The 15,310-nt window shown below is 37.4% G+C and overlaps 1 protein-coding gene across 3 annotated transcripts in view; it reads left to right on the forward strand.

Annotated features, from left to right (window-relative positions):
* The window catches only part of LOC133530764 (ankyrin-2-like), a 170,224-nt gene extending 156,147 nt beyond the window's left edge, over window positions 1–14,077 (forward strand). For 2 of the 3 annotated variants that reach the window (XM_061868827.1, XM_061868828.1), the window contains 7 exons: window positions 9–104; window positions 1,343–6,992; window positions 7,696–7,820; window positions 10,531–10,688; window positions 10,838–10,994; window positions 11,365–11,473; window positions 12,542–14,077. In XM_061868827.1, the coding sequence (XP_061724811.1) occupies window positions 9–104; window positions 1,343–6,992; window positions 7,696–7,820; window positions 10,531–10,688; window positions 10,838–10,994; window positions 11,365–11,473; window positions 12,542–12,599 (6,353 nt within the window). In that variant the 3' untranslated portion in view covers window positions 12,600–14,077. The remainder of the gene's footprint in view (window positions 1–8; window positions 105–1,342; window positions 6,993–7,695; window positions 7,821–10,530; window positions 10,689–10,837; window positions 10,995–11,364; window positions 11,474–12,541) is intronic. The other variant, XM_061868826.1, reaches the window with a different exon arrangement.
* The last annotated feature ends 1,233 nt before the right edge of the window (window positions 14,078–15,310 follow it).

A 15,310-nucleotide genomic window follows, 5' to 3' on the forward strand; every position in this document is an offset into this window, starting at 1 on the left:
CTACGCAGGTTCCGACTCTTCGTTCCTGGACGCCAGCCGGCAGTCTCCGCGAGCTTCATCAGCTGGTGACAGCATGATAAGCGAGACTGAGGCTCATCAAAGTGGTCAGTATGACAGGATCATAAATCTGTAGGGATAATGACCATACACATATTGGAAATTTTATTCTAACAGGCTAAAGAGGATCCTTCAAGGATCGAAAAATTGAGCAAATATTGATTGGAAATTTCACTTGGACTTATTGAGAATGAAGCAACCAAGTAAAATTTTAATTGATGTACTGATACTCGAAAACTTTGACGTTGACTGAGAAGTTCAATCTTGTTGCTAAAATAAAAACAAAAGAACAAATCTAGACGCGATTTCCTTAACTTAAAAGTTACGTCGGGCTTTGTCGAATTCATCACAGTGGTTTGGTAGAAATGAAGAAAGTAAAGATTACCTTTAAGTTAGATCATAGTGCGTATAACGTACTGTACAAGCAAAACAGCTGCAAAAGCTTAGTAAAAGTAGTGGCAAAGTAGAGTCATAGCGAAACTTTACTCTTAAGTTTAGTATAGATATCATCTAGAAAGCCTTTTTTGCCACAGTGTTTCGTCCAACGCAGTTGATCGCATGTTTTCATACACAAATAGATTGAAAAGGCTATGTTTTCACATCGCTTGTTGTAATAAAGTCGGTATTAAAATATAAAGTAGTTTGGTGGTAAAGCACTATCACTTCACAAGTTCGAAGTTGTAGCTCTAATAAAAGAACGTATGTAGATAAGACTATTGAAAAATAAGTATTATTTCACCAAAGTAACATTGTGATTTGTTTGCAACCGTCGCATACAGCAGTATTTGTCAGCACAGTAAAATTTACTTTTTTTCTTGCGGAGCCCTTACGTTGCTATAGGTAAGTGGACTCACGGCGAAATCAGTCATACCTCTATTTGTTATCGTCGCTTTTTTCTTCTTGGAAGGTTTATTTGATTCGCAGCTCATTTTTATCACCTTTGAGTAACGTTTCGCTTTGATTCCAAGTCTTCGTTTCTTTAACCATCTCTACATTAGAGTAGCTTACGTCGCTGTTTAATTTAAGACTCATTAAATCAGTACTATAAGGAAGTTGACACGCTTTAGGCGCTTACACGGCCTTTGTGTAAAATTTAAATGTTGTGTTCAAAAAGGAATTTCAAATCGTCACGAATTTGCATAAAATGTACAAACACTTGATTATACACCAACAGTTTTAAGACCGAATGAAACATTTTTGCACCTTTTTTCGATGTAAATAATTGGTGTTCATTATGACAATTGTATAAAGTTTCCTATAGCAATGTATATTGTTTTCTTTGCAGATATACTTTCGGGGGCGTCCACGGCACAAAGCACAGCCGCCAGGTCGAAATCTCCAACAAAACATTTAGCAGACAACTTGTCATTCGTTAACGTCGACCAACCCACAATTACCAGTGGTGCTATTGAACTGGTTGATCGCACAATCAAAACTAGCATAGATGTCATTGACCAAATTAAAAAAGAAAAACTTGCTGCACAAATGGAAGAACTGCAAAAAACAGGGTCATCAGACACTTTCTTCAGTGAATCTCGAGTCGAAACGTCGACATCATCTTCATCTGTGCACAAGACTCTCGGAGGAACGGAAATGGTCTTCCAAAGCATTGATCCTCAAGCAGTCATGTCAGATATGGTTGCTAAATTTGGAACTACAGGTGATTACAGCACAATCCTAACACACAAGGAAACCGAAACACGAAAAATCAGTGGACAAGAATACTTCTCTGAAACTAAACAAGTATCCTCATCCGATGATGATTCTTTAATTATTAAGACCGAAACGACTCATGAACTGCGCGGGCAGGAACATGAAGTAAAAGAAAAGACTGTTGTGCGTCGCGATGGAGATCAGACTGAAACGTCTCAGAAAAAAGTAGAAAAAGCTCACGAAGCTACCGCAAAAAGATCTGATGTTGAAACCAAAACTGTATGTAAGAGTACAGATGACGCCGAAGTTATAAAAGTGCAAAGAGAATTTTTAGAACAAGGGCTGTATACAGGTCGTCAGACTAAATCTGAAGAAAGAATGACTGCCATTAAAGATGACACGATTAAGAAAAAACATGAAGTTAAAATTTCAGAAAGAGATATGTCGCATGAGCAATGGGGAAAAGAATATTTTACAGAACCAGGAGAGCTGGAGGATATTGATGAAGATGATGACTCTAAATCGAAAACGGCTTTTGTGGATTCTAATCTCAAGATTGTTGAAAAAGACGAAGTAGTTTCTAGTGTAGAGGTTTCCGAAAAAGGAAAAGTTATTAGTTCTACAGTAGAACATCACAAAGAAGAATCTGTCATTGAGAGCAAAGAGCATGATGATCTTAGCTCAGATGCTTCTCATGCTACAAGTTTTAAAAGTGAAATGGCTGATAGACGTGGGTCGTCTGAAACTAGTCCTAAAAGTAAATCAAAGTCTTTCAAGAAGGATAATGAAGTTTACGAAGTGGATTTCATAAAGGAAATTAAAGTTTCAACATCGCCAGTTAAAAGCACCTTTAGTCGGACTGGCAGTCAAGATACTCATTCTGAATCTGAAGCAGCCCCAGATCTTCCTCATGATGAAAAAACCGGAGACACTCCTAAAAAGGAAAAGCTTACCAAATCACCAATAAAAGTATCGCAACAGCACATTCAAGATCAAGTGTGGGAAGTATCATTACAAAAAGCTGATTCTTTTGAGTTGGCTGAGTCTTTACCTAGATCACCGAAATTAAAAACATCTATTACTGGTACATCAAGCACAATCACAAAAAGTTCAGATAGTGACACTATACTTGAACTGAAAACTGTAGTAGAGACAAGAACAGAAATTACAAAACCAAGCAAAACTGACATGTCGCCGAGTACTTTTGAAACGTCCGATGAAATTAGTACAACTTCGAAAGATATTATGATTAAATCCGGCGAGAGTATAGATACAGAGTACATGATCAAATCTCTTGAATCTCATGAAGGAGAGGTACTACAAAAATCTATAGACTCGACAATGAGCGTAGAAACGTTACACCCGTCTGAATTTTCTACTGATGCTGCTTATACGGATGCTGATTCAGCTTACTTGACTGGAACAGGTACCGATCACAGAAGAGAAGAATTAAAACTGGTTAAAGAAAAGAGTCTAGAAGACATTTGCAGTAGTGGATACGATACTGATCTCTCTTCTGCCGAGTTTCAAGCGATGAAACTTGAGTCAGAACGGGTGGACCTAGATTCTTTGATCTCTGCTCAACCACTTGCCGACTTGTCAGTTTTGGAAAAAACGATTGATGAAGTCAAACAATCCCTCGAAGCTGCTCAGGGAGAGATTATTAGCGAGAAAAGTGACGGGAGTAGCAAATATAAGCAGTCACCGTCAGAATTCCAGTTCAAAATGCTTATTAGTCCGGATAGGCCCGAAGTAATTACAGAAGAGCCACACCACGGGGATGACCATGAAAAACTTCCGTTTCCCATAGAAAAACCTGCTGTTGAGAGTCACAAAGCAGACAGCACCTCCCAAGCGCATAGTTCGCAAGATGAAATAACTATTTCCGATGAAGACAGGGACACTGTCCATCAAATGAAAGAATCAAGTCCTCCTTTAGAGGGCGATATTTCAATCAGGTCTGATAGTGGCCCGCATTCTATCTTGGAAACTGAAAGTGAAGTGATACTTTCGGATAGAGAAGGTTCATCTAAAGGTAGTCCTGATGTAAAACTAAGAGTACAAAAGCACATCAAATCTAAGCTAGGCGTTGGTGATCGACGGTCAGCCTCAGAAGTTGAAGGATGGTCAAGTTCTGGGTCAAGTCACTATCATAGTTTTGAGCATTCCGAAAGTAGACCTTTATCTTCGGATGTTGAAGTTATGATGACTGCCCAAAGCGGAACTGATTTTGATACAGCACTCACTAGTCACGACGTTTCGTCGCAATCCCTGCGAACCTCCAAAGATTATTTTACTGCCGGTAGTTCACTAGCGTCAAGAGACAGCATGAAGAGTCTCGACTCAGATGGATCCAGTCATGTTGCCAGTATTGATATATCTGATGCGTCAGAAACTCTCGTTCCATCAGCAAACGAGTTAAAAGAAGAATTAATGGAAAGTAGCACATATGTTGAACATTTTTTACATGAAGGTGAGAAAGAATCTAAGAAAGATTTAAGTGATGAAGAATCAGGCGATGACGATAAGAAAGTTGGAAACGGTGAACCAGTTGGTAAGATGAAACGATCTCACGAGATGCGCTTTCCGCCAAAAGACATGGTTCCTGAGCATTTCCCACTAGAAAGTGCGGCAGAGAGTATTGAAATTGAAGAAGACTCATCTAAAGAGAAAGAAGTTTCAGACACAACCATTTCTAGTCAGTTAAAGACAGATGAAATTCTGTCATCCTCTATTTCAAAGCTCGATATGCCTTCTTCCCAATCCGAACATGAAATGGAAAAAGAAGAAATAGAAGAACAAGTCAAACAGGAAACCACTCATGATACAAAAGCTTTGCCATTCTCTGTAACCAAAGTAGATAAAAGTCAGAGACAGTTCGTGGACGTTGAGAGTGAAATTATTCCTGTAGGTACTGTCGAATATCAAGAAATAGTAGAACATGGTCACGTCATATCAGAAATTAGGACATCACCTCAAGATAGCTCTATCATAAAGAAGACAGTAATTCATGCTGAAGAAAGTAAACCCGTTGAATCGGCAGGGCCAACTGAAGTAAAAGAAGAATGTATTATGAAAGTAGTTAAAGAGGTTAGCGTCGTGCCCTTTCCGATAACAGAAATACCCGCTAGTCAACGGGAGTTTGCTGATGTTGATAGTGAAATTATACCTGTGGCAAGTTCACAGTATGAAGAAATTTTAAAATCAAAGAGTGATTCATCAGTACCAAAAACTAAAGCTGAAAAATCAGTGGTTAAAACACCTGACTCACAGTTGGACAGCAAACAAAGCTCCACATCTAGCCTCAAAACTCATGAGCATATATCTACCCCACACACACCTCTTTCAGTACCAAGTCAAAGCTCGTTGTCTACCGATAACGGACGAGAATACGTATTAGATGATATGTATGATATCTCTGAAACTCCAGAACTAAGATCAGACCTTGTAACAGAAAGTAGTAGATCTGAATTAGTAGTGACAACGGAAGAACGAGCACTACACACATTTGAAAAGGAGCAAGATTCGCCAACGAGTGATGAGTTTGAAATGGTTGACAAACCAAGTGAAATGGATGATTTTGTTGTCATCGAAGAAGTTGCTAAGGAAGCTCATGAAAGTGATACAGAAGGTAAAAGTCTACAAATCAAAGCTACAAAATATGTAAAGCGACACGATACTGAAGTAGAGGAATTCCTATCGAAAACCTCAAAGAAGCAAGAAAGCACAAGCAGCACCTCAGGATCTTTATCTGATGAGGAATTGTTACAATATGAATTAGAGCAAAAGAAATTGCAAGCTTTAGAACTGGCAGAAATTGAAGCTGGTAAGCGATGGATACAAATGCAGTTTGAAGGAGATCCAAGGTATGATTACGAAAGAGTTCCTCTAGAAGATATTAAGGAAGAAGAAATGACTGATTTTGATGCTAGTAGAATTGGTAGTTTAAGTTCGCAAAAGGAATCTATAGGGAGTTTTGGCAGTTTTAGGAACTCTTACGGTAGTCTTTCTGAATCCGAAATGGCATCACGAATGCGATTTAGGATAAAGGGAGAAAATGATGATATCTCCATTAGCTCACTGCAAGAGTTTGAAAATCTCGAAAAGGCTTTAATGGAACAATATCAGCAGCATTCGTCATCATCTCAGGATTCCCTAAATGGGTCACTTCCCAGACGGTATGTTTTAAGTAAAAGTCAAGGAGATGACATATCTATTTCAAGCCTTAAAGAATTCGAAGGACTCGAATCAGCTTGCTTGGAAGCATTAAAAGCCGAAATATTAGCTAAACAAAAGGAAGCACTTCTCAAAGCTGACCCGAAAGATGCTAGCAGCTTTTTCCTGGAGCAAGAAAAGCGATCGTACAGTGGTAGTTCAGAAAGCAGTCCACCTCAAAAAGGAGGAAGCCCTTCTCAAAAAAGCGGCAGCCCATCGCAAAAGAGCGGCAGTCCTTCACAAAAAATAGGCAGTTACGGTAGCCCATCACAAAAGCTTCTGAATGAATCTGCGGCAATCAGAAAACTTATTGATCAACAAATGGCTTTAGAACAAAAACTACAAGAGTCGGTTACTCCTAAAGTGGTAACTGTCAAGAAATATGACGATCGGGGTGCTTTCTTTGTACCTGAACCGGAACCGGAAACATGCCAGGTACAAGGCGAAGAAATTAAGGAAGAATGTGTAAAGGCCTCTTCATTTGTGTGTGCCGCTGCCCCCAGCGACGGTTCTGCTGAATCAATTCCTGGTGATTGCGAGGAAATGATGAAACTCCTAGATCAAGAAGAGAAGAAGAAAGATCAAGCCATCACAAGGACTTTTACAGACGGTGGCGTCATCGAAGTTGTCCGAACAACTACAGTGATCCAACAGAAATTTGTAGACGGGAAAAAAGTATCGGAAACTGTAACAAGTTCAGATCCGGAAGGAGCCATGGATATTCCGGCCAGGCCTAAAGAGTTGGAAGATAGCGCGATGTCTTTTGGCTCTGAAATATCTTCCTCGATAACATCGCAGCCTTCAGACATGGATAGTTTAATGACAGTTATGGAGCGCCGAGTTTCAGGAGAGGTTGTGACGGTCACGAAGCAAACAATCACAATGTCTGACAAGCCCGAAGACCTAGAGTTTTCGAGGGAGAGTAGCGCAGTTCGTGAGCTGTCGCCCTCCTCTGGGACGTCGGTGGCCCATAGCGTTATTTCTTTTGGTAAACACTTTACAGATCCAGCTAGTGGCTCCTGGAGCGGTCAGGATGAAGAACTGAGCTCATCGGGAAGCTTTAGCAGGTAGGATATTATTCAACTATGTATATAAGAAGTTAATAACATCCATACTGGCTTCACAAGTAACGAGCATGTCTTTACCAGATTTTGCAGTCAAATGTGTCATTGCGATATGAATGTGAAATAATAAGTGATCTCTAAACCAAGTTTATTGTAAAGGGTTTTTTTTATTCAAGTAATTAAATGTAGTTAAAAAGATATATAGTTTGGCAATATATAGGCAGAAAAAGTCATACTGTATTATTTTTATACATATAACATTATAACTCAAAAAACCGGGCAAGTGCGAGTCGGACTCGCGCACGAAGGGTTCCGTACCATTATTTATAAAAACGACAAAAAAAAAATATGTTTGTTTTATGGGAGCCCCCCTTAAATATTTATTTTATTCTGTTTTTAGTATTTGTTGTTATAGCGGCAACAGAAATACATCATCTGTGAAAATTTCAACTGTCTAGCTATCACGGTTCATGAGATACAGCCTGGTAACAGACGGACGGACGGACAGCCAAGTCTCAGTAATAGGGTCCCGTTTGACCCTTTGGGTACGGAACCCTAAAAAGACGTTTGTATGAGTAGTCTTTTTATTCTGCTGCTACTGACAAAACAGGTGGCCACACATACATTGCAGATTATTGCGGTAGTATAGGTCTTTATTATGATACAAAACGTATAACACAAAAATCAAAAACTAGATCATTTTTAGGGGTGCACGCGCGGACCTAATGCTAGGCAGCACCGACAGTCTGGAAGCTACTAGCTCCAATGCCACGAGAGCGACCTATAACTACGAGGTCGACACCCCTATGACAGGCAGTCTCACCTCTGGAGGTAAGTTTTCGCTGCTTCTTATATATATTAACTACTAGCTTAAGCATATAAGGTAAATGTCGTGGTGCTCAACATGCTATTACAGAAAACTTTCTGTGGCTTCTATATAGAATCAAAGAATATAATATTGTTAGTCGTTAATTTTCAAGCTGGCTCTTCCGCCTATCTCATTGTCTATTGTAAGTAAAACAGCACGTGCCACTTACCTGTATAAAAAAAAAAGGTTTGATCAGTTTAACCGGATATTGAAATACAGCTCCTATGGAAATGTCAATAAGATTCAAAATGAACTAATGGAAATAGTACATTGCGATGCTAGTGCGGAAAGTAATGTTACCGCACGTATATCGAACGACGTTTTTTAATAGAGTTGCGAAAAAATAAGAAAAACAACAATTAATATTTGTATGCATGTTCTATAAGACAGAAACAATTGTAAATATAAAACATTGTACTATTATTACCTATGTAAGTATCGTTATTTACGATTATTTGTGTATCGTATATTTAAATTGTATTACAGAACCAGTCTAAAATGTGTCATTGAGATACGTAATGCACTTACACTAGATTTTTGAGCGTTGGACTAGCCCGCGCTCAAGTGCGAATTAGAAGACCGAACCTTTTTTTGCATGTGCGGTTTTACTTACAATAGACAAAGAGTTAACTAGAGTTAGGTATTGTTGTTACCCAAACTAATGACTATACTTCAATTTAAAGAAGAGACAGTGACGCGCACACGGACATCTGCCTTAACATAAAGAAGTTTAAATTATTAATTGTGCTGACAAATATTGATAACATGTTTTAACATCAAGTCTTATTATCATCTATATTCATTATTTTATTATGAAGCCTATTATTAAGTAATAATAGTTCAGCTTACTTCCTTCAGCTATAGTGAAGTTTCTTATATCACACAATCCTGAGAAATTCTTAATTCTGTTATATATATTTGAATCAAGGATTTCTTTTAAGGTAGAAAAGATTTGTGTCTGACCGACATATTTTATTAAATGGTATGCCTTTATATCTTTGCCTATCTATATTTAAGGGCTTTTGAGATACCTATCTTTATAGTGAAGTAATGTATGACTATCTTTATTTTAAGCATGATAGACTTCTTTGCCATCATTCATTCTCAGATCTGGACTTGAGACATGCTTGCTCTCATCCCGGCTTATACAATAATATATGTTTAATAATTTATATTTTAATGTAGCTTAGGAGGCGAAATATAGTCCAACACATTACTAAAAGGAACATTGTAGGTATTCCAAATCTATAGACTCATAGGCGTGAATTATAGACATACGCCGTAAGCACGATGCCGTTTGATACTGTTTTCATACAAAATGTATGAAAACGTTTTGAAGCGGCATCATGCCTATAGTTGGTAAGAACTTGAGTCCTTTATGTCTTAATTTGAAAAACTCCAGTCGTTATTACGTCCTTCCGTCCTTTATTGAGTTTTTTAAGTGCAACTTAAAAGGACTCGAGTCTCCGAATAAAGACTTGGTCAAATTTTATAGGAGTAAGACAAAGAAAATAGTTATTTGTACAACAAGAGAGCAAACTTTGATATTTCTTCGAGTGCTTATTTTGAGTTCCGTGCAAGCGAAAGATTCTATAGATTCACGAGCGTAGCGAGTACCATTAATTAACATTACGAGCAAAATACCATTTTGCTCACTGTTTTTACGCAGCAAATTATTGTTCGAGCTGCTGAGGTTAAAATTATATTTTTTTATGATTTGTGCATAACCCATGAATTTAATGTGGAGACGATGCTTTTCAGAAAACTATTCTCCTTAATTTGAGAGTTCTCTTTGAAGGGCTCAAGTCGCAAAAGACATAGGTCTCGATAAGGACTCAAGTTTCGACTTAATGACTAGAGTCCGAAAAAGTGAATCGAGTCTTAAAGCAGAGGACTCAAAGGACTTGAGTCTTAACCAACACTAATCATGCCTGCGCCACGCCTGCACGGCGCCTACTAATCCGTTTGTGTATACTTCACGCAGTAGAAGAAGAATGGAACGGGGTTGTTATCGGTACTGGTAAGGCAGCTGGCTTACATGGCACGGCACAGCAGTTGTATATATTTCACTATAACTTTCCTTTTTTTAATCGGAATTAATTTAGGAGCGTTTGTCAAAAAGCCTTTGCCGGCCTTATATAGTATTTTTGCATTTCAAGAACAATACATAATCACAGAAATCATACCCGAATTTGTTTTTGACAGGGGATTCGCCACCCTAGAATACCCCAAAATTAGGAAAAAAATAAACCCGGACTTCAAACAATTCTCTTGACTCATTCGCGGTGACTAGTTTGCCAGAAGTGCTTTTCAAAATCCAGCTACATAGCTTAGCCAAGTAAAAATCTTTTAGTTGGTTGAAAATGCCGATCGAAACTTAAGTAATGTATAGAAATAGTCACTGTCATCTTGTCGTAACAGCGTTTGTCAATGTTTGATTGTCATCTTGCTTGGACCCCAAGGAACCTCCAACCCTGTGGCTAAATACATCAACCGTGCCGTCTAAATCAACCATCTAACTTTTCCGCGATGTACTTTTTTTCATTGGTATAGTTACACGTCCACTGTTTCTGTTGAAACTTGTATGTAAAATGAAATTAGAAACTCTGGACTATGTTTGGCCTCCAAGCATGTTGCAACCCCACCAAGCTTTACTAATCAGCAAGATAACAGCGGTCCGCCCTCCAGGGTCGAACACCATGGTGTCCTCCCTGGACACCCTGGACCCGGTGACAGCGGTGAATATGGAGAGTCTGGAGCACCAGAGCACGAGTGAACATTTCTCGCAGGATTATGAAGTGCAGGAACCTGACTCGGATACGGAGAGGCTGGTGAGTTGAGCAGAATAAACCACTACTTAATTATCAATAAATGTGACCTACTCAAGTACCAGTTTTATCGTTTCATCAGAAATATTACAAATTATCAAACAACAAACAAGAATTGTAATTAAAAGCTAAAGACAATCATAATCTTCCAGGAGCTCGATGGCCGAGTGCCCCGCGCTAAAGAGCGGACCATTATGTTTGACAGCACGGACACGCTCAGCGCCGTCAGCGGTGACGGATCCGTTCGTGAAGCTGTTGTCGAGACCCCTGCAGCCACGTTCTACATCGGGGACACACCCATTGTTAGAGGTAAGGATTTTAACGATCATATTCCACAGACATTTTCTAGGAGCTCGACGGCCGAGTGCCCCGCGCTAGATAGCGTACGATCATGTTCGATAATGACACCGAAACGCTCATAGCAGTAGGCGGCGATGGATCCGTTTGTGAGGTTGTTGTCGATACGCCGGCACCCACGTTCTACATCGGAGATATACCCAAAGTTAGAAGTAACGACTTTCACGTTCATTTATAGTTACATCCATACCAAATGGCGACTGAGGTCATAATGCGATTCTTTTACCTTGTTTTACCAAGAGCCTATATATTATGACCAGTTGGTATTGCGGCTACTATGGTTATGAAGTAACGTATTAACATGTATTTGTCTTTTTTCCAGGAGACAAGAAAGACGACGAGGATGAGGAGCAGCCAGTGCTTTCTGGCAGTTGCCCGGCATCTCTGCCGCCGGCGACGCAACCCTCACTGCCCATCCCAGCTCAGAGAAGGTAAACTTAATATAACTTATACTTAACTACAATATGCAAAGAAAAATAAAAATCCTTATTTGACAGAGGAACAGTTTCTCCGTTCAAATAGTTAGACCACGATGAACAAACGTATACCTGTACCAAAAGAGATGTTCCTAACCGCTTACTTTGGTAGAACCTTGTTACCTTGAGTTCTATGAGAAAAAACAAACTTGAGTCGGCCAATTCATATGTGACATCAAAATGATATCGCGATACAGTTTTTTTTTATATATCTTGTCACTTATTGTGTTGACAAAACTTACTTTTTGCAGTGATCGTATTGATCAACATTTTTATAACCTAACAATAATTTATCGCTCTCATTAAGAAGAGCTTTGATGATTATTTAAACTATTAGGTAATTCTTTGCGCTGTTTATTTACAAGTTTTGTTTACATCAATCATCAATATTTGTTTCCATAAACCTGGCGTTGTTTTGTTTAGTTTTGTTTACGATTCAATTCATTATTCTTGTTGTGATACTTAATTTTGCTTCAGTTATATACATATTATTTTTAGTTTACCTATCCAAAATTTAACTTATTTGGATGTTTATGTACCTACTAAACGAAATATTATGATTACAGCTGCTATTGTTTAAGTCACCCCACAGAAAAGCTCGACAAATAGGTACACTATTTTGTATTGTATTGCTTTTTTTACTTTTATTTGCATTTATCTTCACTATCAATATTCTTTCCTTACCTATATTATCATCTGCTTTTTAGGTTTCCTTTTTTTATTTTTGTGTGTGAGTTTTCATATCTACTGTTTGTTCCACCAAATCACCTATGTAAATTATGTTATCGACTTAAGATATTTAAAAACTAATAGTACTTACATCATATTTCATGGAATTTTAGATTAACCGTTATCATGAGTTAACTTGTCTCTATAAAGGTTTTCATATTAATACTGGTATTTTAATTATCGAGTATTTCAAATGCAATCAACACAAATTAAATTACCAGTACGTAAATTTCCACTAAATAAATTTAGTACAGTTTTAACATGTCACCTGAACATTATTCTATATTTTTCCAGATCTTTGACAATGCTAGCAAAATCTCCTCCGTCAAGCTTCGAAGACTCCAAAAAATAAATAGATCTATCGGTTAAGGTTACTTCGACAACTATATTTGCTTTGAAATCTATCCAATCATATACATTCAATCGTGATAGTCACAGCGTTGTTTTCATCTATTTAACAGCTAATTTTGTGGCTTCATCACGACACGTTTCTTTATAATTCAGTGATTCTAGTAAAAGATCTTCATCGTTTCGATTAGAAAACAGCCATGTAGTTAAATAGTCGAATATCTACCAGTAAACAGTTAACAGTTGTAGGCAAATATCAATGTTATTATAAGGCATCTATTGTGATAGTTTGTATCGAAACTCATACTCATATATAAGTCCAATAGCGAAGATGATAACGCACATTAGGGAATCTCATCAGTCATCTTACTCTGTGGTTAATGTGAGAGATCATTGGTCTGCAGCACCAATCATTGGCAATATTTAATCAAGTCAAAGTAGTATTGTTAAAGCTCTGCCAAAGGTTGGCGTTGCACACTGACAATAATGGATAGTATTTTGGTACTCACTTTTGTACTGAACTGTCGGATTTTGACGACATGGTCCATGTTACTTCGACCTATGAACTAATAGATAGCGCTTAGCTTTATCTAGTTTTTGAATTAAACATTGCTTAATGATATGTCGTTAACTCTTTAGTAGGCGTATTAACCATTTTGTAAGTAACTTCTTTAGCATTGTTTAGATATGGAAAATTTAAGAAATATTAAGAAAATGGCCAGACGAGAAAGGATGAAATGCTCGCGATACTTAGCTTCTGCTGAAAAACTGATCTCTACAAATTCATGCACAATTTCTTACATAAGTAGATAGGTAGAGATACAATATAGGCTAAGGTTGATAACCATTTTCTACGGCCAATATCTCCTTTTTGCAATCTATTAAGGGTTTTTAAGAAAATGGATGAATCTGGTACTTGATTTTAGAAAATAGTCGAAAGTTCTCACGGCCGTAGAATATACTCATGAAATAAAACTTGTTATGATCGAGGCTTGCTCACTTTTAAGTCTTCGTTGCCTTGATGGTGTGAAAATTGATAATAAAGTGGATGTCCTTGTACTTCCTTCGCTGATAGCAATTCGTGGCCAGATAGTAGTAACAGTGATTATATTTGCTTCGCTTTCTTAAGCGAGTTTGTAAAGGAGTTTTTGGTCATTATTGATGAATGATAGACTGATGATGGTTACGTTGAAGCTTTGCCGATGCAAGCTGATTCTAAGCAATTATTTTCCATATCAGCAGTAACCGGGCTATCAATAGGATCAGTGCTTGTAATATTTTATATAAATATAGTTTTGTCTAAGTGTGCTTAAGGATCGGTGTTAGGGTATGGCTAGTCTAATGCTATTGCTGTTTAAGTTTCAAAATTAAATCAGTTGCTTTGTTCAATTTGTTCAAGTTGTATTTGTAATGATGCTGAATATTCTATCGATAACTTAAATTATTATTGAATATTAAATAAAATGCTGTCTCATATTTAAACATTGTTTTCCTTTCAACCATAATCCCTCCCATAGCGGTCAGAAAGTTTCCAAATATTGTGAAATTTCCACATAGAAAAATTTGGAATCTTATCTTTATTATTGAATATCGAAAGTTTCCATAAAAATTCCTGTTAAAATTTCCAGAACTCTCCCGAGCACTTTACAATTTTTTGGTTACTTGCAAGTTGCACATTTATACCGACTCTGAAATTGAGCCCAAGTCCCAGACACTAATGGCGTTATTCATAAACGCGTTACAGGCCTACATTAGCTATGAATCGTTTGTCTTTATCTGTCATTTTGACTTATGTATTTGCAAGAAAGGGATAAAACATAATTTATGAATAAGGGGGTAAATAAATACCTGACCAAGAATACTCAGAAATAGTGTTGTAGAAATTTCTTACTTTACTGCCTAACGTAAGAAATGGCTTCGCCATGGTCGACTATTAAGTATTAAGTACATCTGATCTGAAGCTTTCTTGTTCGTTGGTCCGACTATACTATTGTTCTGTGCGACGGAGCCGGAAAGTGGTAAGTTTGTTAAGCGCAGCGGGCCGAATGTCGCCGCTTTCCGGCCGGAGGGCAGGAATAGTGCATTACGATACAAGTACGAAAAGTAAGAACCAGTGGTGATAAATTAAATCGACACGAGTAGCGAATTATCTTTTCGCAAGTGTGTTGTACATCGTTTTACAGTACATATGGCCCTTTAAATTTTCGACATACGCATGTATAGTGCTAGTTACGGTAAAGTATCACCATATGTACTGTAAAAAAATATCTGAGAAAGAAAAGTCTTTGAAATATATGTTAACCTTTATTTAATGTAAAACAAAAACAATACAAAATAATTAAAAAAGTATACATTTATGAAAGTATAAAATAATGTGATGCAGTATATTACAAAACTTAATTTTTTACACATTTTATATATTAATAACATCTTCTATAACTTTTTACGTTTTGTACCTTTACACTGACGTAGCGCTAAAGTTTCCTTTCGGAAAAATGAAAACTTTTCAAATAAGAAATCAATAATAAATAAGATTAATTAACTAGCACGTGATTTCTTATTCAAATAATTCTCACGAAAGCTTATATCTAAAAATGCTTATATTTATTATGGCATTTTTATATAAGTTGCTTGTAAAATATAAGACAACAATCTAGATCAACAGGGGAAAGAGTATTTCCAATAATTGGCACGGATGAAAGAAGAAAGAAGAGA

Source organism: Cydia pomonella, chromosome 23, assembly GCF_033807575.1.
Source record: "Cydia pomonella isolate Wapato2018A chromosome 23, ilCydPomo1, whole genome shotgun sequence".
NCBI classification, from domain to species: domain Eukaryota; kingdom Metazoa; phylum Arthropoda; class Insecta; order Lepidoptera; family Tortricidae; genus Cydia; species Cydia pomonella.